Source organism: Xenopus laevis, chromosome 8L (assembly GCF_017654675.1).
Source record: "Xenopus laevis strain J_2021 chromosome 8L, Xenopus_laevis_v10.1, whole genome shotgun sequence".
NCBI classification, from domain to species: domain Eukaryota; kingdom Metazoa; phylum Chordata; class Amphibia; order Anura; family Pipidae; genus Xenopus; species Xenopus laevis.
Genome location: NC_054385.1, coordinates 43,692,410 through 43,714,937, shown reverse-complemented (window position 1 = coordinate 43,714,937; position 22,528 = coordinate 43,692,410). Strand labels below are relative to the sequence as shown.

The 22,528-nt window shown below is 39.5% G+C and overlaps 1 protein-coding gene across 2 annotated transcripts; it reads left to right on the top strand.

Moving 5' to 3' along the window:
- The first annotated feature begins 1,235 nt into the window (after positions 1–1,235).
- Positions 1,236–20,187, top strand: vsig1.L (V-set and immunoglobulin domain containing 1 L homeolog). 2 transcript variants are annotated; one of them, XM_041571889.1, is made up of 8 exons: positions 1,236–1,383; positions 1,809–1,972; positions 6,841–6,939; positions 13,845–14,037; positions 15,744–15,899; positions 16,013–16,132; positions 16,763–16,892; positions 17,927–18,243. In XM_041571889.1, the coding sequence occupies exons 1-8, from the start codon at positions 1,341–1,343 to the stop codon at positions 18,075–18,077; spliced, it is 1,056 nt and encodes a 351-aa protein (XP_041427823.1). In that variant the 5' UTR covers positions 1,236–1,340; the 3' UTR covers positions 18,078–18,243.
- The last annotated feature ends 2,341 nt before the right edge of the window (positions 20,188–22,528 follow it).

The following is a 22,528-nucleotide window of genomic DNA, read 5'->3' as shown; positions in this document are numbered from 1 at the left end:
TGGGAAGGGTTAAGTAGTCCAATATTACATGGCATATAGTTCCCCATTTGCTTGGTTAGAAAAAAACAAGAAGGCGCAGGTGCAGCCCATTCAAGTCTATGTGAGCCACAGGAGGAGGGGCCACAAGAGGAGGAGCCAAAGGAGTCTGTGATATTAGGTTAAAATGTGCAGCATGATTACCCTTAAGACTCTGCTATACTTATGTTTCAAGCTATATAAGGAGTATTCATACATTATCAGTGCATGTCTGGTGGACTCCTGGGGGCACATTTACTAAGCTTGAGTGAAGGATTCGAACTAAAAAAACTTTGAATTTCGAAGTATTTTTTTGGGTACTTCGGCCATCGAATAGGCTACAACGACCTTCGACTTCAATTCGAACGATTTGAACTAAAAATCAAACTAAATATCGTTTGACTATTCGACCATTCGATAGTCGAAGTACTGTCTCTTTAAAAAAAAAATCGACTACATACTTCGGCAGTTTAAACCTACCGAGGTACAATGTTAGCCTATGGGGACCTTCCCCATCAGGTTTTTTTGATTAAAATCCTTCGAATCAATCGAACGATTTTTCGTTCGATCGTAGGATTTGCGGAAAATCCTTCTAATTCGATATTTGAATGCGTAGGATTTTACTTCGAGGGTCGAATTTGAAGGTTTATTAACCCTCGATATTCGACCCTTAGTAAATGTGCCCCCTGGTGTAGGCCAAACTCGGTCTTGGTACTTGCCTTAGAGGAAAGTCATGAAAGGAAAGCTTTGATTGGTCAGCCACTGATATAGTGTTTAATATACCCCATGTATCACCAGCCAAGTAACCTTCAAACCTGATGTCTAGAAGGTGGCTAACACACAAATAATATGGTGTAGCAGAACCTTTAAAAAAATATCTGCCTTAGTACAACCAAAAAAACATATCAATTAGCACCCTTTTATATGCTTGAAAAGGAGTCATTAAATGCTTTCTCTGGATCGTGGTTGATGAAGCATTTTTAACTCCACTTTTAGTTCTGGGTAGAATGAAAAATACAGAACATGAAGATTCAAGACATGAGCATTTGAATAATTCTGCTTGGTGCAGATATGGGTTAACATGGCTTACAAATGTATCAGGTGCACACACCCTGAAAAATAGTGCAACTGAAAACACACAAAAGCCACACTGCCATATTGGGAGCATTCAGGGGAGTGTTTTTCGATAAAGTCTCGGTGTGAATAAGCTCTTGTTGATTTACTGATGCACAGCGATAAGAAGGACTACTGTGTGGAAGGCACAAACCATTCAAACCACCTCAAGAACATATCTGGTCCCTGTTCTCTCTGGATCTCTAGGCACCATGAGTTTCCTCCTGTTCATAACCTTAGGACTGAGTCTTACAGGTAAATATAAAAACTGTAAAAAATAAATATGGATTGGTTAAAGGAAAAGAGGAGATGTCATGTTGGGAGGTTCCATATGCCATCTCTATCCAGTCTTTAGAGGGTTGCATATTGGGAAGACTGCTCTGAGCCCTCCAAGGTCTGTTTTCCCCTGGTGTCAGATCACCGAAATGGAGCCCTGTCTCCTCCTGGTGTTAAATTAACATCGTTTGCAATGGTAATGGGTGAAGATATGGTTTTTCATCAGTACTTCATTACTATGATATTCTACAATCCATTATAGCTTTTCCATATATTGAACTAACGTTTACTTTCTTTATAAGTGTGATGTGTCTGAAATGCAGTGGCAAAACATACAGGAAATTCATGAAAGATTACTTGGAAATATTTGGCTGTTCATTCCTGTATCTCACTTTTGATTTTAGCCTTGAGCCACTGTGTGCAGGTGACTATACAGAACCCAATAATAAACGTGACTTCTGGACAGAACGCTACCTTATACTGCACCTACATTCTCAACAATCAGAACAAAAACAATCTTGTCATTCAGTGGAACATTTTTCAGGCAAAATCACAGAATCAGGAAACAGTGAGTATTGAAAATATCCTAAATGTGACCCTTCGTGCAATTTGTATAGTTCAGGCCATATTCTGCATGTATTGTTCAGTGCTAGTCAGTACTAGTCAGCAGATTTTATTATAGTGTTCATGATTCAGTGAAATGTAAGAGTGCAGGCATAGGTGGGAGCATTTTATAATGGATTGGGAATGCTACCTGTCATATTAAGTGCTACATGCTAAGGGTTGACTTAGGATAGAAGCATTTTTCCGTCTCTCTTGTTTGTAGCACAGTGTGCGAGGAAAGAATGGCTCCTCTGCAAATGTTCACAGATTTGCTTTGATTTTTTATCAGGGGCATGGATAGAAGGTGCATGGGCCACTTTTGACGTTTTTGTGGGGTAGCCTCAAACCACAGAGATGATGATCAGGTTAGACAGATGTATTGCACACACATTCTGTAATGGCTTTCCCCACAAAAGCAGGCTTTTAATTCTATTGCCACACCCTAGCCAGAAAGCAGAAGGAACATCCAATGTGTCTTATAACATATCAAAGATGCAAAATAAACTACCGTTATCCAAAAACAAGTATTTTACAGTATTAGCTTTGGCCAGGGTAAAACAGTAATACATTTTTTGCCTTTTTGGTTGTTGTTATATTCTTTTATTTACTATGTTCTGTTTTTTTTCTAGCCATGGGCTATATTTTGATGAATCTGGATATTTAAAGGGTTTGTTCACCTTTAAATGAACTTTTAGTATGATGTAGAGAGTGATATTCTGAGACAATCTGCAATTGGTTTTCATGTTTTCTTTTTTGTGGTTTTTGAGTTATTTAGCTGTTTATTCAGAAGCTCTCCTGTTTGCAATTTCAGCCATCTGGTTGCTAGGGTTCAACTAAATAAGAGACTAGAATATGACTAGGAGAGGGTCTGAATAGAAAGAGGAGTCATAAAAAGTAGCAATAACAAAAAAATTGTAGCCTTACAGAGCATTTGGTTTTTTAGATGGGGTCAATGACCCACATTTGAAAGCTGTAAAGAGTCAGAAGATGAAGGCAAATAATGAAAAATCTATAAAAAAAGAAAGAAACGAAGGCCAATTAAAAAGTTGCTTAGAATTAGCCATTGTATAACATAAAAGTTAATGGAAAGGTGAACCACCCCTTTAAGACCATTGGCCCATTTTTGGGCCTTTAAACTAGAGACAATAGTTGGCTGGTTACCCACAGGCTCTTCAGTTAATGTAAAACTCCCAGTTTAGGTCTTACCATTCCCTTGAGTGAAGATAAGATATTTCTTACATGGTTATTCATTTTGGAATCTATAAGCAAAGGATATCAGTGTTCCCTGTTTTTCTTGTGACCCACAACTGTTAGAATTTCCCCAGCCTTGAGATGTGCTGTAGAACTGTAGTTCCAACAGAATTAGGGTTTTAAGAATGAGGGCTTTAAGAAGAAGATACTTGTAGGGCTGCACTTGCACCTAATGATTTGCACACTAATGCTGTTTTCTGGCACTGGGATGCCAAAAATGATGGACTTTACATTTCCCCCATTGATACAAGCATAATGTTAGCAAAGTAATCACTACAGCACTGTGACAAACAACTCCATGAGATCACTCTACTTCCCTTTATTCAGATTCTAAACAAAATGCTTTGGTGAATGTTTTGTTTATTTAAATACAGTGTTATCTGTTTTAATTCAGTACAATCCAATGTGATCATATTTTCTATGTTAGCACAAGTTGTGCATGAGATGTCTCCTGTGATACCCCCTCTCCCCAGTGCTTAGCATTCCTGTGCCAGAGTGGGTCCAGGGGGAACACATTGCCAGGATAGAAAGTACAACTCTGCTACCAGAAATGCCTTTTTGCCACCCCTAGTAACTTGCAGGCTGCTACCCCCTGAGGCAAGTTTCTCAAGTAGCCTCATTGCAGCAGTGCTGCTGGGCACAATACATAAGGTAATAGCCCATGATACCCTAACTTCACTAATGTGCAGATTTATCAAAGGCCGAATTTTGAATTTATGTGATTTTTTTGTATTCTAATAATAATGCCCCTAAGAGGTACAAGAGCGATTTCTTTTACACCTCACCCTTCCTGCCCCTGTCTGCTCCTGAATGCAGGAAGCACTGTATTCACTGGGGCAGCCACAGCTCTCAGCGCTTTGAAGCAGAGCACAGAGACCTGTACCAATTCAAGTAATAAGGAAGGTGTGTAGACTGTAAAGTACAAAAAAAGTCAACTGCACGTCTTTGTACTTTGCACAATGATTTCCCTGATGTGAGCCTGTCAGTGCAGCTACAAGGGGCTGCAGATGAGAACAGATCTGCTTCTCTCTGTCTGCCTACAAGGTGGAGAGAAGCAGACCATACACAGGTAGAGAGTAGCAGATCATACTCCAGGTATACTAAATAGTAGAAGAGGTTTAGAGTCGGAGGTAAGCAGAAATCATTTTAATAGTGAATAATAACTAGTACTGGCAAATCTGCACTGTTTTTTGTGTGAATATACGCGTGTCTGTTTGGATAGTGGATGATGGAATGTGCGCCAAACAAATTCTACAACAAATGGCATATAGAAAAATAGGGTGTGGTACATCGATAGTACTGGCGTTTTGGCCACTACACATATCTTGTTTGCGTTTTGATACACAAAGATGGTAATCTACGTATTTTAAAGGAAAATAGAATATTAAAAATGTGGCTATATACTAATACAGGTATGGGACCTGTTGTCCAGAATGCTCGGGACCTGGGGTTTTCCAGATAATGGGACTTTCCATAATCTAATCTGATCTAATATAATAGGCTAGTTTTGCTTCCAATAAGGCTTAATATTTTAGCATGGAACAAGTAGAAGATACGGTTTCGTTATTACATAGAAAAAGGAAATATTTTTTTTAAAAAAATTGGATTATATGGATAAAATGGAGAATTTGAGAGATGGCCTTCCTGTAATTCTGAGCTTTCTGAATAACAGGTTTCCAGATAACGGATCCCATACCTGTATATGTAATGTAGTTCAAATGGTTATTCGAAAGGTGAAGCCTGTTCTCACTATCTATTATTTCGCCCTCCTTTTTGGTGCTGTACCAATGGAAGCTCACTTAAATTCTACTTTGTGTACAGTGTTTATGTGCACTCCTGTGGTTACAGACCCATAGGGGAGCCTAGGATCAGCAAACTTTTGTTTTATGTGCAGTAAATATGTGCACAAAAATGTACTGCACAGCATACACCTGGAAAAATAGGTTTAGGGCCCATACTGCAGGGAATCACTGCAGCCTCTAGTACTGATGAGTTTTCCTTAGGTTTCATTAGTGAGAACAGCCCAAGACAGAATTATGGAACATACAGGGATATTAAAATGATGGCACTTGCAATTTGTTTCAATTGGTGGGTCTTCATTAGTCAAAACTATAATATCATCTTATTGGGCTACAAAGGAATTGCAGACAAATAGGGGAAAAGCTTGGTTTGCTTAAAGTAGAAGTACAGTTGCAAGAGGAGGAAAGGCTTAACTACTGATAGGGTGGCAATTTGTTAGTTGTTATAATCGCTACCTGCAGGCTAGTGCATCTCTTTGTTAAAGAAAAACTATACCCCCCAAACAATGTAGGTCTCTATAAAAAGATATTGCATTAAACAGTTCATGTGTAAAACCCTGATTTATGTAAATAAATCATTTTCATATTAATATACTTTAGTAAAAATAAGGGCTGCCCCCTGGGATCTTAAAATTCACTGTGCACGCAAACAAACCATACTTGTTAGGTCATATGAGCCAATTAACAGACAGTTCTGTCTTTTGCTTCAACACTTCTTCCTGTTACAGTTAGAGCTGCAGTATTTCTGGTCAGCTGATTTCTGAGGCAACACACAGACCATCACAAAAAAGTGGCTCAAGGCAAGAGATGTAAAAGGGAAATATTTACTTAAATATACAGACCAGTTTGGTAAGATCCTTAAAAATGCCACTAAATATGATGTAAACTAACTGTTGCTTAAGTGTTCATTTTGGGGGTATAGTTTTCCTTTAATAAGCTCACTGAGTCTGGGAACTATTCTAACGAACAGTGTAGTTACTACTCAGTCCCGGGCCACCCTGAAAATTTTCTTTTTGGATGGACACAGGACTAACCACAACCCCCACCCGCCCTCCCTTCCCCAATTCACACCTGAGAGCGAGCAGTTGGGGAGCAAGGATCTCTACAGTTATAGAGGATGACCCTGAATTCCGGGCCCCCTACAAGTGCAGGGTTTGCTTCCTCTATAGTGACCCCACTGCTAGTGAGCACCATACCTGTAGCTTTTTGTTTCCCAGATGATCTGTGTTGCAGCCCACTCTCATCACTGCTAACAACTAAATACTATGCCTCTTACAAACTTGTTTTATGCCCATGGGCCACTTAGTCAGCTATATTCATTACCTGCTCAAATTTCTGTCATGTAGTAGTTGGCTTATTACAATATTTTAATGCAAATATATAAAATAATATCTATACATATATAGAGAGGCTTGCCACAAATATTGAATGGAAATAATGTCATATAACCATGGCATTCTGCAAATACTCTGAGTATTTAATGTATGGATGATGTGAGTTGTAGCATGGCATAGTAGTACAACGTTTTGGTCCCCCAAATCATGTGGAATATTATGCACACGTATACTGAACCTCTACATCAGTCAAGACCTCACCAGGCTCTTTGTGCTATGCCAGGTCTACCCATCTACCAAAACAGCTGCTACCCCTCACATGCATTTTCCCTGCAGAAGGTGCACGTTTTTTCTCCTAAAAATAAAAAAAATCATTCTAACCATTTTAATAAGATTAAGTAGATTATTCATTTGGCTTAAGTGCTTGGACCATTTCTGCTTTAAAACAGCTTTCCCCGTGCTTCAGTCCAGAGGAAGGGTCATTGAATCAGTGTCTAAAGACGGCGTATGGCAGAGATGCACGGGGAAGGTGTAACTGGAAGAATCAGGTAAGTAAAGTATTAGAGCAATAGCAGTGTGACACATGGTAGTCCATGTAGACATGTCAAGAACTCCTAGCTCACCACGAGATGTTATAATAGCTGTATGAGTAACAGGCTATTTACTAAAAACACCCAAATTCTAGATGTATTTCAAATAAATCTTGGCTTTGGCCAAAACTGTACAACTCATAATCCTGATATATTCATTTTAGTTCTAAGTAGTCAAGCATGCATGGTTGCCTACACTTAAGGATACCAGAATTAGTTCAATTACCGAATTCATAGCTGAGGAAAGTATTGACCAGCTTGACTTAAATTTAAGCTCTGTATAGCACTGGGTGTGCAATATTCACAGGGCCAATGTTAGAGAAGAAAGCATATGTATATTTTTTAGGGCTCCAGTGCTCCCCAATTGGGCACTAGACACATGCCTCTTTTGCCTACCCCTAGTTCTGGCCCTGATCAGTATTTAAAGTCCCAAATGGAATGTATTGCTTCTACAATATACAGAAATGCACAATGGCACTTTAGGGTGTAGTGAAATAATTGGTCTTAAGTTTGATACTTGTATAGTAACGTATAGCAGCCAATCAGTGGTCACCAACCATTTAGAGGTCAACTCTTTGAAAGCCAACACCTGATTGTTGCTGCCATAGGTTGCTAGTAGTGGGCACATTTTTATTACATTACATTACCATTTTTTATATACATCTTATGTTAATAGGGAGAGTGAAATCCTTTTAGGACATTACTATTTTGTGTGGCAACTAAGCAAGTTTAGGAACAAAGACATGCCTACTACTTGTAAAGGGATCAACATTTTATAATCTCTACATGAGTTAGACATACAGTATAAGTATAATGTAATAAAATGCCCAAAGTTGGCCCCATGTACAATATTAATGGGGAAGAAGGCACAAATCTTAACAATCACAGATCGGCCCCAAAAATATTTGAAGTGTGATGGTTTTGCAGGGATGAAAAGGGGAATTAGCTGACATTGCACCAGGAAAACAGAGTTCTGGCACTGTTTGTTTTTACTTGCTTTTGTAGCACTGAAAGTTTGACATTGGACTGTAATACATTATGAACTTGACTGGCATTACAGAGACTTGAAAGGACACTATTATGTATATATATATCTATGTACACATGCAATGTTACAAATCTGTTTCCCGAACGTGCTGATTAACAAACTGTACCATGTTGTGTTTTACTTGTATGAAATATATACATTGAATATGTAAAATATATTGAAATATATACAGTACATTGTATGAATGACAATGTATAAATTTCCTTCTGATGACCTCACACATTAATGTTATGCTTTTCTGCATTGTATGAACAATATGTTCTATGTTTAATAGTTTCTGTGCAATAATAAATAAATATAATGTCCAGCAGATGTACCCTGGATTCTCACACATGGGTTAAGGTACTTTGCATATGTCATTTTGTGAGGCCATGCAGTTTTACAGGCTCATTACCTATAGAGAGAGAACATTACTAGTGTGACATAGCCCTTGTTCATAAATGTAAAGCATCAGTAAGGGCAACGGCCAATGGGGCAATTATGGTATTTTCATTTTCATCTTACACAAAAATATTCACTGCTAACTGAAGAAAGTGACTGATAAGTATAATGTATCAAGTTCAGCCGTCCTTCTTATATTATCCAAAGGAAAGCATATAAAGCAATCTGAAAAAAAATCCTTCAACAGGGTTGGACTGGGACATCCAGGGCTCACCGGTTTGACTTCAAGGGCCTGGTCCCCCCCCCCCAAGTGCACTGCAATACTTTTTACCTCTCTTTCTGTCTATGATCAGGGAGAGGGGTGGTCCGGGTGGGGAGATGGGACAGACTGGATGCAGGAGTGAGCCTGGGTCCGGGCAGGGAGAGGGGAAGGTGCAGGCACAGGAGCAGACGTGGATCTAGGCCGTGGAGTGGGCCTGGGTCAGCTGGGTCCGTGAAGGCCAGGGACCACTGGATCTTTTTTGATCAAGTTAATCCCTGATTCTATAATGGACACACTAAATTACTAATGAATACACGTAGCCTCTTATTTCCTGCTATAAGGCATCAGCACTTACTTGAGACTATAGCCTAATTGCACAAAACATATCCTAAAGGCAGCCATACACAAACCGATCTGGTACGCAATCTAACTGATTTGTCCATGGGCCTGACAGAGTGTATGTCCCCCTTAAGGTGGCAATAAAGATTACAATTACGATCTCTCCTGAAAAAGATCTTTCTAGGAAAGATCGTTCGTTTCAATACACACATGTAGAGCTGAATTGTCCGTTATGCAGGTAGAAACAATAGAATTCTACCTGTATCTGACAATTCAGCGCTAATAATGGGTGATATTCGGGTGCCTTCAAAGGCGCCCAATCAAAATTTTCTGCCCAGCCGGTCAGCAAGCCGTCCAATATCCAAGTCTTCTGCCGATATTGGTCAGCTCATGATTCCATCTTTACCAAGGCAGAGATTTACTTTGCCTATTCTCTGAAAAGAAACTTCAACTGGTCCAATTTGGACCATTTTGTTGGGGCCCCCGTTCCACTGCCCCCAGGCATTTCATGGATTAATCTTGCCCCTAAGTATTTCATGACACACTGCGATCACCATGTTTTTCATAACAACTGTGGCCCCCAAGCATTTTGTGACAGATACAGTGATAATGCCACACAGTGATCCCCCAGGCCTCTTGTCTCCAGAAGGCTGTGGCAGTGCTTTATATTATGTAGATAGTGACATCACAGTATCATGGCACCAGATGTTATTCCACTGTGTGGGGCCTCCATAGGCGTAGTAAGTAAGTACTGATTTATAGGCAGATTTTGGTCAGAAAATACTCAGTGATGCCAGTAGTGCATACAGATTGCATTCAAGTGAATAACAGACTGCACAGTGGACTATTTTAATAAGGGGACCTAGAATATTAATCGTGTACTGCACCACTGGGGGGTACACCCTATGCTCCATGGTTGCTTCCACAGGTGGTGTTCTATCCTATCCCAAGTATCCAGCCCTTCCAGAACAGATATGTAGCCCACCAATTATAAGCTTCTTTACTTGGAGTATACAGTGTCAATATCCAAATTAATTATTCAAAAAATAGCAAAAGCGTAGGACAAGTCCAATGCAGTAAACTTGACTGCAAAGTGTTTTATTGAGAAGGAGTTAGAGAAGGATTAACACACACTACATGTTTCTGGCTAGGCTCTTTATCAAGTGTAGTCCAGCCCTTCCAGCAAACATTTGTGGCTATTGCTAAAAGCAGTTTAAAAAGGGTCATGATAGACTTAGAGCCAGGAGTGTAACTATACAAGAAGCAGGCCCCATACGATCGCTGGGTGGATAGAAGAAATAGCCCAATGGGGCATGACAAGCAGATACAATATATATTTATTAAAATGGATTCTTTCCAAAGTTTACAGGGGCCCTAAGATTATTTTGATGGTCTTTTACTGTGGTTCATGTACTGATGGAGTACCTACCAGGGTACTTACCTCACTAATCAGTGAAGAATTCCCTGTCCGGAGGCTCATGCAAGAATCACCTGACAAGGTCGCACCAGTAAGTTCTGCTACTTACCAGTAAGTAAGGGGGTGTGAGGAGTCCCCTTTAAAGGGGACCCGTCACCCAAAAAGATTATTCAAAATCCTATTTTATTAGATTAGTCAAGGAAAATGAACTTTAATTACACTATATAAATTATTTGAATCTTGTTTTCTTCAGTCTGGGAATTCATAATTATAACAAGCAGGCAGGAGCCATTTTGTGGACATTGTTATTAAGACAAGCCTTGTATCATCTCAGAATCATGTTTGTGCACCAGAATGTGGGACCTGATGTCCATCCCCATGTCCTGGTTACACAATTATATGATAAAGAGAACTGGGGAATGTGGGGAGAGCAGTGACATGTAGGAAGTGCTGAATGGAAAGTGAAAGTAATTGTCTGCCCCGCCTCTATGCCACGGGCATAGAGGAGGGGCAGACAATATTTGATTGACAGCTGAGATTTTTAAATGAGTTTACAACAGCTATGAATGCTTAAATAAAAAATAGAAATTGGATGTCATGTTTAATGTGAAAAGGACTTTTATTATACAGATTTTTGTGTCTGGGTGACAGGTCCACTTTAAGAGTGAAGTACTGGATGCCAATAGTGAGGAGTGGGATGGTGGAGTTTTTCCTTAACAATTGATCCCATCATGTGTGAACACTGTAAGAACTTTAAGGCTTCAAAGAATTGAATGACATTGGCTGTGCAAAACATTGGTTCACAACTGGTTGTGGTAATAAAAATGGTTGTTTCTATAGCAAAAATTGTGACACTGTGAACTTTTGGCAAAAAGCTCAAATGAGTGTAGGTAATGTTACAATTCTTACATAGTGATGAAAAGTATAAACTAATAGGACTATGTGCTGCTAACAACCCATTACACACCTTTCTGTGTTCATTCTGATGTCTTCTCAGCATCAAGGAGATATACATGAGGAGAGCATAATTACGGATAAGTAAGAGCAAGTAAAACTTGGCAAGCTTAGTGCTGGCGTTGCATGATTCTGTATACTTCTTACAGGAAGCACCATGTTTTTACTTCAACAAACTATGTTTTTTTAATATTTAGAATGAGTCCCAGAAATAATAGGGCAAGAACTAGTACTGTAAATATTAAAGGGCTTATTGCTATTCAGGCAAAAAGACTGAATAGCATCAAAACATGACATATTTGTAAGAGAGCTGAGTCAAGTCTGTAGTTGGATTTAGCAACCACTTCTTTGCTGTGATTGCACCATGCTTCAGATGTTACACACTTTATTATCCTGACTCCTGTACATCATATGACTGCCCCAGTACTGTTTCAACTCCAGTGATCTAATCTTTGCTGTATCTGCACTATTTATTTACTCCAGCTGTACAAATTGATGTAGGGTGCTGGTTCAGCGGTTCACCCGCATCTATAGGTGCTTGATTTGAACCAGGAGAAAGTCAGTGCAATGTTGGTCAAGTACCTTTAATGAATTGGGTTCACCAGCAAACTTGCAGGCCTGAAACTGACTTTGCAATCATAATTAATTAATATTAATTTTGACCCATTTCGTTTCGCCAAAAATTCGGCGAAATGTCGCACGCCGCCATACAAGTCTATGGGCGTAATTTTTTTGGCGAAAGGAGGTGAAAAAATTAGCCCGTCCCTACACCCTACCACACTGCAGTGTGCCCAAAGTTGGGTGTCCGTGCACTCCAAAATGCAACCCAAACACTTGGAGCAAACACAAAATGGAGCACAAGGACCTGTACTCAGGGGGGGAAGCTGGGGATGTGATACAGAGGTCCAAGTTAGAGAGTGTCTTCTTGAGTGAGCACTAAGGGTCAAGATTTTGCCCGATACTCGCTAAAGTCCTTATGATGAAAAAGATAAAAAAAATATCACATATTTTAACACAATTTTTGTTGTATTACAACAAAAATTTCTGTCCTGTAAGCTGCGCTGCCTGCTTAGTGAATAGTTGCACCTCTGTAAAACTTGAGCTGGCCATACACATAGAAAGTTAGATTTTGCCACCCACATGCTGAAATCAATCAATCAGATATCAGTCGACAGGCCATGAGGAGGCCCCTATACACTATAGGTGCAGATCTGATCCAGTCAGGGTTCTGTGCATGCTGCAAGCATACTGCAGGCTGCCCAGCTCAGTGGTGGAATCCAGCTACTTTATCCTTCTGAAAGGATTAGTTTACCTTTAAATTAACTTTTAGGGGCCCATTTATTAAACCTCAAATTTATCTGGTCAAGGAAAAACTCAAATTTTTAGAGAAATAACATTTTTAGAGATTTATTATATCCCAAAGCTGCTAAAAATCCAAATACAAAACTACTGCATTTCAAACCTGTCAAGGTCATGTAGCAGATGTCCCTGAAGTTGTTTCTTGACATCATTGTGTGCTGGATAATCTTTAATTCAATAAAGTCGAGTTTTCAGAGTGTCAGTTTGATAAAGTCGCATTTCCGGGGCTTCAATTGTATGATTTGAATTGACAATTAGTTTAGTTGCAACTTCTAGCAGAATTATTGATAAATGAGTTCAATTTGTGGAAGGGAGTTTGGTCGAATTTTAGTAAATAACCTCCTTAGTGTGATGTGTAAATTGATATTCTGAGATAATTTGCAATTGGTCTTCAGTTTTTATCTTTTATGGTTTTTCAGTTATTTCGCTTTTTGTTTAGCAGCTCTTCAGTTTGGTATTTCAGCAGCTGTCTGGTTGCTAGGATCTTATTTACCCAGCAAACCAGGCAGTGGTTTTACCGAGAGAGGGGACTATGAATAGGAGAGGGCCTGCATAGAAATATAAGTTATAAAAAATTGTAGCCACACAGGGCAATAGTTTTTGGCTGCTGGGGTCAAAGACTCCCATTTGAAAGCTGGAAAGAGGCAGATGAAAAAGACTTATAATCCAAAATCAATAAAAAACTAAATAATGAAAACCATTTGCAAAGTTTCTAGGAACATAATATCTAGGAATATAACATAACGTATTAACATAAAGGTAAACAACGCCTTTAAATGTGGACAAATGTTAGCAATAAATTTGCAATTCCTATTTAGCTGCTCCAGTTTGAATACATTTGCAAAGTATAATGGTTTATCAAATGTCGATTTGTCTGTATTACATTTGATGTGTAACATCAGAAGAGCTGTCCTGTTAGTAAAACAGAATTGCTTTTTCATTTGCGCGCAACCTACTTTGAGCAAGACCAGCCTGTATCCAGTCCAAACATTAGAATATTTACAGTTCGCATGCGAGATGAAAACGTCAATCTGAGCAGCAAGAAGGCACTTTAGCTCTGTATGGAACTAAATGAATGCACATTTTTGTGTCCTGTCCTGTAGGTGTTCTTTTATCAGAATAACCAGTCTTTGTCTGGGCCCAGCTATAAGAATAGAGTCACCGCTGCCATGTCTCCAGGCAATGCAACCATAACCATTTCCAACATGCAGTCTCAGGACACCGGCATCTACACCTGTGAAGTGTTGAACTTACCTGAGTCCAGTGGCCAAGGAAAGATTCTCTTGACTGTTCTGGGTAACATATCATTTTTCGTAGTATTTCTACTGTCAAATAGAGGAACTATATATGTATTCAGATGCTTCATGCTCTAGAAAAAAATAGAAAATTAGTCTATATCTGTCTGTCTGCCCCATTGATCATTGTATTTTTAAATTTCCTATTGCTAATGACATGCATAAAGCTATACATAGCAAGGAGGTGGAACCCAGAGTTAATAATGTGTTATTAGCGTGTGTACCAGGCACTCCCAAAAGCTATCTGTGTTTAACATGGAATTCCACCTTCTCCTATCTCACCTCCATAAAAGAAACTGACTGGTACAACCTGTGTGATTTGTTTGCATTTCTGGGCAGGCCCGGATTTGTGGAGAGGCCCCCAAGGCCCAGGCCTAGGCGGCAGATTTTAGGGGGCGGCATGCTGCCCAACCACACCCACATTGGTTCAGAAACACTGGGAAAGCGATACAATAGTTTTTTTAAATTTCCTGTGAGCCAATCCCCATTGCTCTGGACTGATGAAAATTTGAGCGAATAAAAGGGAGGGGGGTGACGAACACAGCGGGCCTAGGGATGCCCGCTATGTAAATCCGGTCCTGTTTCTGGGTAGAAAAAGACGAGAATTGATAAAAACTGGAAAGGCGAAATCCAGGCAGAAAGAAAGGAAACTCCTTGATGATTTATTTTTTGTTTTTTAATAAGCATGTAGGTTCTACTTTATTAAATTGAACCAACATTTTGAATCACTGGCATCAGCTGTGAGTGATACACATCACATGCTTTGCATTTCCAACAAGCCTACAGCAGTGTATGAGCAGCCAGTTACAAGAAGTCTGTCTTAATGTAATTAAGCATTTCATGTAGAAAAGCATTTAAGTACTATCCTAGGGGCTTATTCATACAGAAGATTTTATTTTAGGGATGGAATATGCAAATAAACTAAGGTCCACATGCAGAAAGATGTTGTGTTGAGGGACTCAAGACATACACTTTCAGGGTGATTAGGGGCCTATCTAGCTTTTTCAATTAATATTTTAATATCATGTATTTTTATCCGCGCTGCTGGTTCCTAGGTCAGGACGGGTGCACGGTTGGTACCTGCTGGGGGAAGATTAGGCAGCCAGACAAGGCAAGGAGTGTGAGTGGTCTGGTGCCTTGCCTTGTCTGGTTGCCTACATTTTCCCAAGAAGGTATCTGTGTGTGTCATTCAGAAGCTATAATGCATAAGGCTCATCGGTTCATGATTTTGCAGAGCTTAGTGCTGCTGCCCTTGCACCTAGCCCTTTATAAATTAACTCTTCCATCTATCGCAAAGGCTTAGGTAAATTGTGTGATGCTACAATACCAGTTGTGACCTGAGAGCAGTGTATCTCTCTTCTCCCTGGCAAAATGATGTTTGCATGCTCAGTTAATTTGCTAATATAAAAATCTATGCATAATAATTTACATCTCAAAGTCTATAAATGTGTTTTTCTGCAGCTGCCATATGATAAAATCAATACCCAATAATAAGTCGGATACATGAACATTATTCCATAAAAAGACACATTTCACATATAACTTGTTGCTTCCTCTTGCAGCTGATTTTATTAGCATGTTCTGTATGGTTACATATTTGTTCTAGCCACAGCAGGCCCCTGAGCCTCTGGTTGGACAGCCCTGATAGATAACGGCTAATGTGATATTTGATGACACAAAGCTAATTATTTCCCACTGTTCCCTTAGTTCCACCATCTGTTCCACATTGTTCTATTCGGGGAGCTGTAGAGACTGGACATTTCATTTCTCTGCTGTGTTATTCCGAGGAGGGGATGCCGCGCCCAATATATTCTTGGAACAGAGTAGAGAATGGGTTATTGAAGTCAACACCTTCTCAGATGAGTGAGTGCAGCCATTTTTTCTGTGTGACATACTGAAAACTATACAAGGGCAACTTGTCTGGCAACTTCCATGCTTCACTGCGCAAGAATAAATGAGTTCTCTCTTCTTGATAGATCAGCAGAAAGGAAGCCTCATAATAGGGAACCTGACGGATTTTGAAGAAGGATACTACAGATGTACAGCCAGTAACAACCTGGGAAATGCTACTTGTGAACTCAACCTGCACACAGGGGGTACACAATCTATTTGCCTTTTATTTTGTTGGTGCCCAATTCCAGATTAAAAATTCTTTGGAATAAGGTAGGATAGACTACATGTTAGTCCCTTAGAGTCGGGTCTGGGAATAAAAATAGGACCTAGCATTTCTAGACCCCACAGGCCCAATGAATATTGACTGTCTATGGCATCATCACTGGCATTTGCCAGAATCTACAGATCTACCAGTCTTGGACCTGCCACGTCTCCCTTAATATATAGACAGGGAAAAATTATATCAGTGATGTTTTACCATTAGGCCATTCAGCTGTTGTAGAACTACAAGTTAAAGGATCCTTCTCCAACAGCCAAGTTGCAGTTTTAAGTACAGGGCTGCAGTTTGTTATAAATAAATCATGTGAGGGGGTATACATATCTCAGGATTTCCAACCTGTGCCCCATCAGCTGTTGATCTGCTTTTGGAATTACCAACATCCACGGGGTAATGGAATGAGCAAGGAAGTTCTGGAAAACATTTATTTATGATTCATTGAATGCTCTAAATCATTTGACAGTGTAGACTATAACAAACTGTGCCTAAACGGCTGTGATTTTCCTCGGTGCCAGTTGAAACCCAGTAATCTCTTCATGATTTAACATTACAACAGGGGAAGGAGGTGTAATTGCAGCAGCGGTAATCGGAGGACTGTTGGCAGCGGCTATCATTATTGCCATCGTCTGGTTTCTCGTAGTCAAAAGAAAACAGAAAAAGCAACTTCCACCAACCACAGAAATGAAGTAATTGTTTTTCATATTATTTTTTTGGTTTTGAATGTCAAACAGCGCTTTCTTTATAGGTCTGGAGAGCCCAGCAGAAAAGTCCGGCCTAAAATCACTTCTCCGGCAGTGCATATACATATCCCTCAGCATCCATTTGAATCTATGCAAGTAATATGTTTTGGTGACAGGTAGAAAAATGAGGAAAAAATGGTAGAAAGAATGTGGAAGGAGGCATTTTTGCCCACATACCCAGGATCACTGCATATAATGTGTTTTACATGAGGCAATTCAAATGAATGTAAAGGGACAGGTATTTTTGGGTGCTTCATCGCCCATGGCCTGGGAGAGGAGATTTTCCCATCAGGGCCCTTAGGCTTTCAAGGATACTGGCTGATTGCAAGGAGATGCGCTTCCCCCATGGATACAGTGCTGTCTGTGTTTGGCAGCACTGTATTCATGAAGGGCAGTGCCCCTTTCTTGCACCTTACCCACTTGCTCACTATGGAAACCAGGTATAAAGCCTTGTACTTACCGCGCGACTTATAAGACAGGGCAGCCTTGCACAGTTGTGGTCTACTTAAATGACAGCTATTGTCCTTAAGATGCTTTGCCACTTAGGAAGCCTCATGTCAACTGCCCTTTATCAGCCCCAACTATATTAGGAAACATGTCAAAAAGGAACATTTGATTGTAGATGTGTCATGCCCCTGACCCCCATCAATACAAAAGAGACCCCAGTACACTGATATTATGCTGCCCAATATGTGCGTGGCCTAATAACCACATCTCTAATTCCACCCTAGTGTCCTGAACCTAATAAGTGGGTAGGTGCTTAACAAATGGGCACTTGATAATAAGCTGTCAAGTCCCTCCTCTTGTGTTAGCCACTCTAAAAATATTATTTTATTATTAATAGCAGAATAGCATTAGAATTCCATGTTGCCCTTTTAACAACAGTCACCCTATTTAGCCTATTTGATCAAACACAATGACAGTAGATGCAAAGCAACACAATGAATAATGTTATCAATATGTTAATTCTATTCCTACAGAACTGGAGGAAACCAGTACTCGGCAGTATCTGGGGAAGCCAACGAGCCCCCCAAGGAAAATCTGGGTGCTTCTGAGCCTACTGAAACCATACAATTCCATGACCATGCTGAGAATGCTGCTAATGGAGAGACGGAAGAACCGACTGCATAAAACAGGAGGATTGAAATAAGAAGTTAGCTTATCTAAAGACTATGTTAAGGCTACCCAATATTTTTTTCAATCTGCATTATTATGAACACTTTTACAAAACATACCTAGATTTTTACTTGTCAAAATGATATTGAAATGCCCAAATAACTCCTTCCCATTGTTCCTAATTTACTGTTAAAATTTTAATGGTATATACCAATCAGGGTAACGGCTACAAGCAGTGCTTTACCATTCAGTGGGCTAAACAGCAAATGGATTACACGGCATCTGAAGGACCCTTATTTGCTGCCTTGGTTAAAGGGGAACTATCAGGAAATTAAACTTTAATATAAGCGTCATCATACTGAAATAAGAAATGTTCTAAATACAATCAATTAAATATTCTGCATCATTTCTGAAATAATCAATTATATTCACATCACTCTCTCAGCATCTGTTTCTACTCATTTTGTCTTCATGCAGCAGTTGGGTGTCAGATAGTCATTGACAGTTAGATTCAATTTATCTTATTAAGGGGTGCTTTCTTTCCTAGCAGATGTATTAGAGCTCATTCAAGTAACTGATTCCAGTACAAACAAAATAACTGCCTTTTGCACAAATTCTGCGTGTAGAGAGACATGATGGCTGGTGATTTTAATAGAGTGAGCTCTAATAACATCTTCTAGGCAAAAGGAGCCCCCCCATAAAGATATATTGGATCTAACTGTCAGTGAATATCTGACACCCAACTTCTGCATGAAGGGAGAATGAAGAGAAACAGATGCTGAGAGGGGGATAGTGAAGATGAACTTGATTATTTCAGAAACAGTACAACATTTTCAATTGACTGTATTTAGAAAGTTTCTTATTTTGGTAAGATGAAGCTTATATTAAATTTTCGTTTTCACAATAGTTCCTCTTTAAGTATAACTACACCTTTTCATACAATCAGTATTTTGATTGGCACAAACATACACGGAGTAAAGAACTATTATGGCATGGAAGGGAGAGAAGACCTGGCAGTAAAGCATTCTGTGCCTGGGTGGGATGCAAAGAATTTTAAGCCAAAGAGCCAAAATATATTACTGAAATTCCCAAAATAGCAACAGATTAAAAAAGAATGTTGTATAGTCTTTACATTCCCTTTAACACCAGATTAACATCAGTTCATTCTCACATAAACTAAAAGAGCAGCAGTTCATGTTGTTTTGTTTTTACATAAAAAAAGATAAATATTTACTCTTGAAAGCAAGAGAAATTCTTTTTATACTTATGTTTTGTTTCAATTATTTGCCATTTCTGTATACAAAAAAACAGCCTACATCATTTGTTAATGTTACATATCACGCTATTCCCTGTGTGTAATGTCTGGGTCTCTTAATCACTGCCTTATACAGTAGTTTCATCAATCACATTGCAGGGGGTGGTAGAGAAGGAGCAAAAACTTAAAAAAACTGAATTGTAAAGTAGCAGAGCCAGGCCAAAGAGCCTGGGCACCCAAGGCAAGGGACATTCTCTGCATGCAACCCCCCTGCGGCCCCACCAAACCATGACCCCTGTCTGGAGCAAGAGTTATGGACTTATATATCAAAATTCAGATTTGTGTAATTTTAGAGCTTTTTTGTATTAGGAATAAACTTAAAAAAACACAAATACAACATTATTTATTTAAAATCCAAATGAATAAAACCATTGAGAAAAAAAATCGAACACCTCAAATTTGTGAGTTTACAAGCTCAAAAAAACTCAAATTGAATAAATAGTTTACGGGTAGAACTCCACAAGTGCTTTCCGTCGGCGACAAAACGCAGACGACAAGTCGGGTGGAGTCGCTCATGTCAAGATATATTTGGACTGAATGAAAAGTCGGAGGTAACAACTACACGGTCCGCTGCTTTCTGCTTCCACAGTCGTGTCGGATGTAATGTAGTTTTTACCTGCGACTTTTCATTCAGTCCATTTAGAATCTTAACGCTGTGTGTGTGTGTGTTTAGGAGAACAAATTTTGGCAGCGTCTTAGGCTATAGGCACACAAAGTGTTGGCTCATCTGCTCTCAGCAAGTGTTGTTTTGTGGAGTCGGAGAGAAGCAGATTGCCTCCCTTTCCAAGCTCTGTTGATCTGCACTGAAAAGTACAACTTCTGCTTTGGTAAAGATACATGGAGCGGAGGTCAGACAAAAACGCAAAAGCAGCCATTTTCAGACTGATCTCTGCTCTGCTCCGTACACTACTGTATACTCTGTACAGATCAACGGAGCTGAGGAAGAGAGCCGATCTGCTTCTCTCAGCCTGCAAAAAAAAAAAACAGTCTGAGAGCAGTGGAGCCACTGCTCCATGTGCCCTGGCCCTAACACAACAAACTATTACTATCCTGTTCTTGCTCCTTTTTAAATTGGCCACACTCTGGCCCAGCCTCCACGGTCTCTGACTAACCACACTCATGTGCCAAACAGAGAATATATGAACATATATGTGTATGACCACATCTTATTGTTCCATTCATTTGAGCTGAAAGCAGGAAGTGAAGTGGAAGCCCCTCCTCTTTACTGCTACATCTGTCCGGGCCTCATTCACCTCATGACTGGGCCTCAGTAGCAGAGATTTGAGCCCTGACATATTCTGCATTCTCCTGCAATTATACCACATTACAGCATGTAGTGTGCTATTGTTTTACATGCAGCAATCCCAATATTGCACATTTAAAAGTATTTTTTTTGTGATTTCCCACTGGACCAATGATCTCCCATGGGTGAAAAATTGTGTGTTTTTGCTCTAAGCAGGTTAACGTGCACAGCAGGTCCAGACTGGGATTCAAAAACGGCCCTGTACACAGAAGCCCTAACAGCGCTCCACTGACTCACAAAATATTGACTGTGGCATCTTACAGCAGCCCCTCTGGCATTTGCCAAAATACACAGACTGCTAGTCCGGGCCTGGTGCAGGCTACAAAGACTAAAAGCCCTTACTGCTTGTCTGAGCAAAATAGTTACCTTTTACACTAAGGGGCAGATTTACTAAGCTCGAGTGAATAGTTTGAATCAAAAAATATTCGAATTTCGAAGTAATTTTTTGGGTACTTTGACCATCGAATTGGTCAAAGTAAAAATCGTTCGACCATTCGATAATTGAAATACTGTCTCTTTAAAAAATACTTTGACTCAATACTTTGCCAAATAAAAGCTACCGAATTGAATGTTAGCCTATGGGGACATTGTAGATAGGTTTTGGGCACTTCTTATGATCGAATAAAAATCATTCGATCAATCACTTAAAAACGCTCGATTTTTTGCGCTAAAATCGATATCGAACATTCGATATTCGAAGGATTTTACTTTGAGGGTCGAATTCAAAGGTTTTTTTAACCCTCGAAATTCGACCCTTGATAAATCTGCCCCATAGTGTTGCACTCTGCATGTTGTGGCTATTTGTTTTTGTAGCAATTGCATCTGACATAACATAACTTACCACCAAATTGGAGCATTTTTATTTTCCAGTTTTAATTTAATTTCCAGTGAAAGAGTGGCTTCTAGTGGCCAGGACGAGTACAGGACTGTGTCATATGAGAGTAAAAACCTACAGAAAGGGTCATAGCACCAGGAAGCAGACCCTGTAACTGCTGTGGGCTCAGTAGAGACCTAAACGTGCAATTTCATATCTGTTTGTCTAGTCATTTTCCCTGGGTTATAGGGACCCTAAAAATATTTTGCTGTAAGACCAAGTAAATTCTAGCAATACCACAGGCGAAAGGTAATTGCTTTTAAAAATCTTTAAATCAGTACAGGTATGGGATTTATAATCCAGAACGGCTGGGACGTGGGGTTTTTCTGTAATGTTGATCACCATTTGTCTGCTAAAGTTATTGAAACATTTAATAAACCCAATGGGATTGTTTTGCCCCCTTGTATGGATTCATAAAGTTTAAAGTACAAGGTACTCTTGTATGTGGTTTTCTGTGGGTATATTTTTGTGTTTGCTCATTCTGCATATATACAGCATGGCCAATGCAAGTATTTCACATTAGTCCTTGCCAAACCTGACCCTTTAATTTCCACAAAGGGCATTCAGTTGTCAGGGCACACCACCCAGGTAAGCATCTGATCCATCAGATTATTATTATGGGTTTAAGCTCGTATCATTCAAAATTGGTCATTTTGAGCGTTTGTTTAAACCTAGGCTTTTATGTTGGGCATCACCATAGATAAGTGTCACGGGGTCAAACTGGAAACTCATAAATATTCCCACTATGCTCATCTTTTTTTTCTTTTTACCAATCTTGTGTTTTATATTGATTATTGCTTTTTATGTATAATTTTTAGGAATATTTCAATGAGTGTGAAGTGTATTGCTACTGCTTATACTGTCTGTGTGGAATTAGTATATGGCCCCAGAGTCAAGCTAGATATGCACTTCACACATAAAAATTGTTAGTATTTTCTTTGTTTTTGATAACTGTTTCTTGTTTGCAGGCTTTG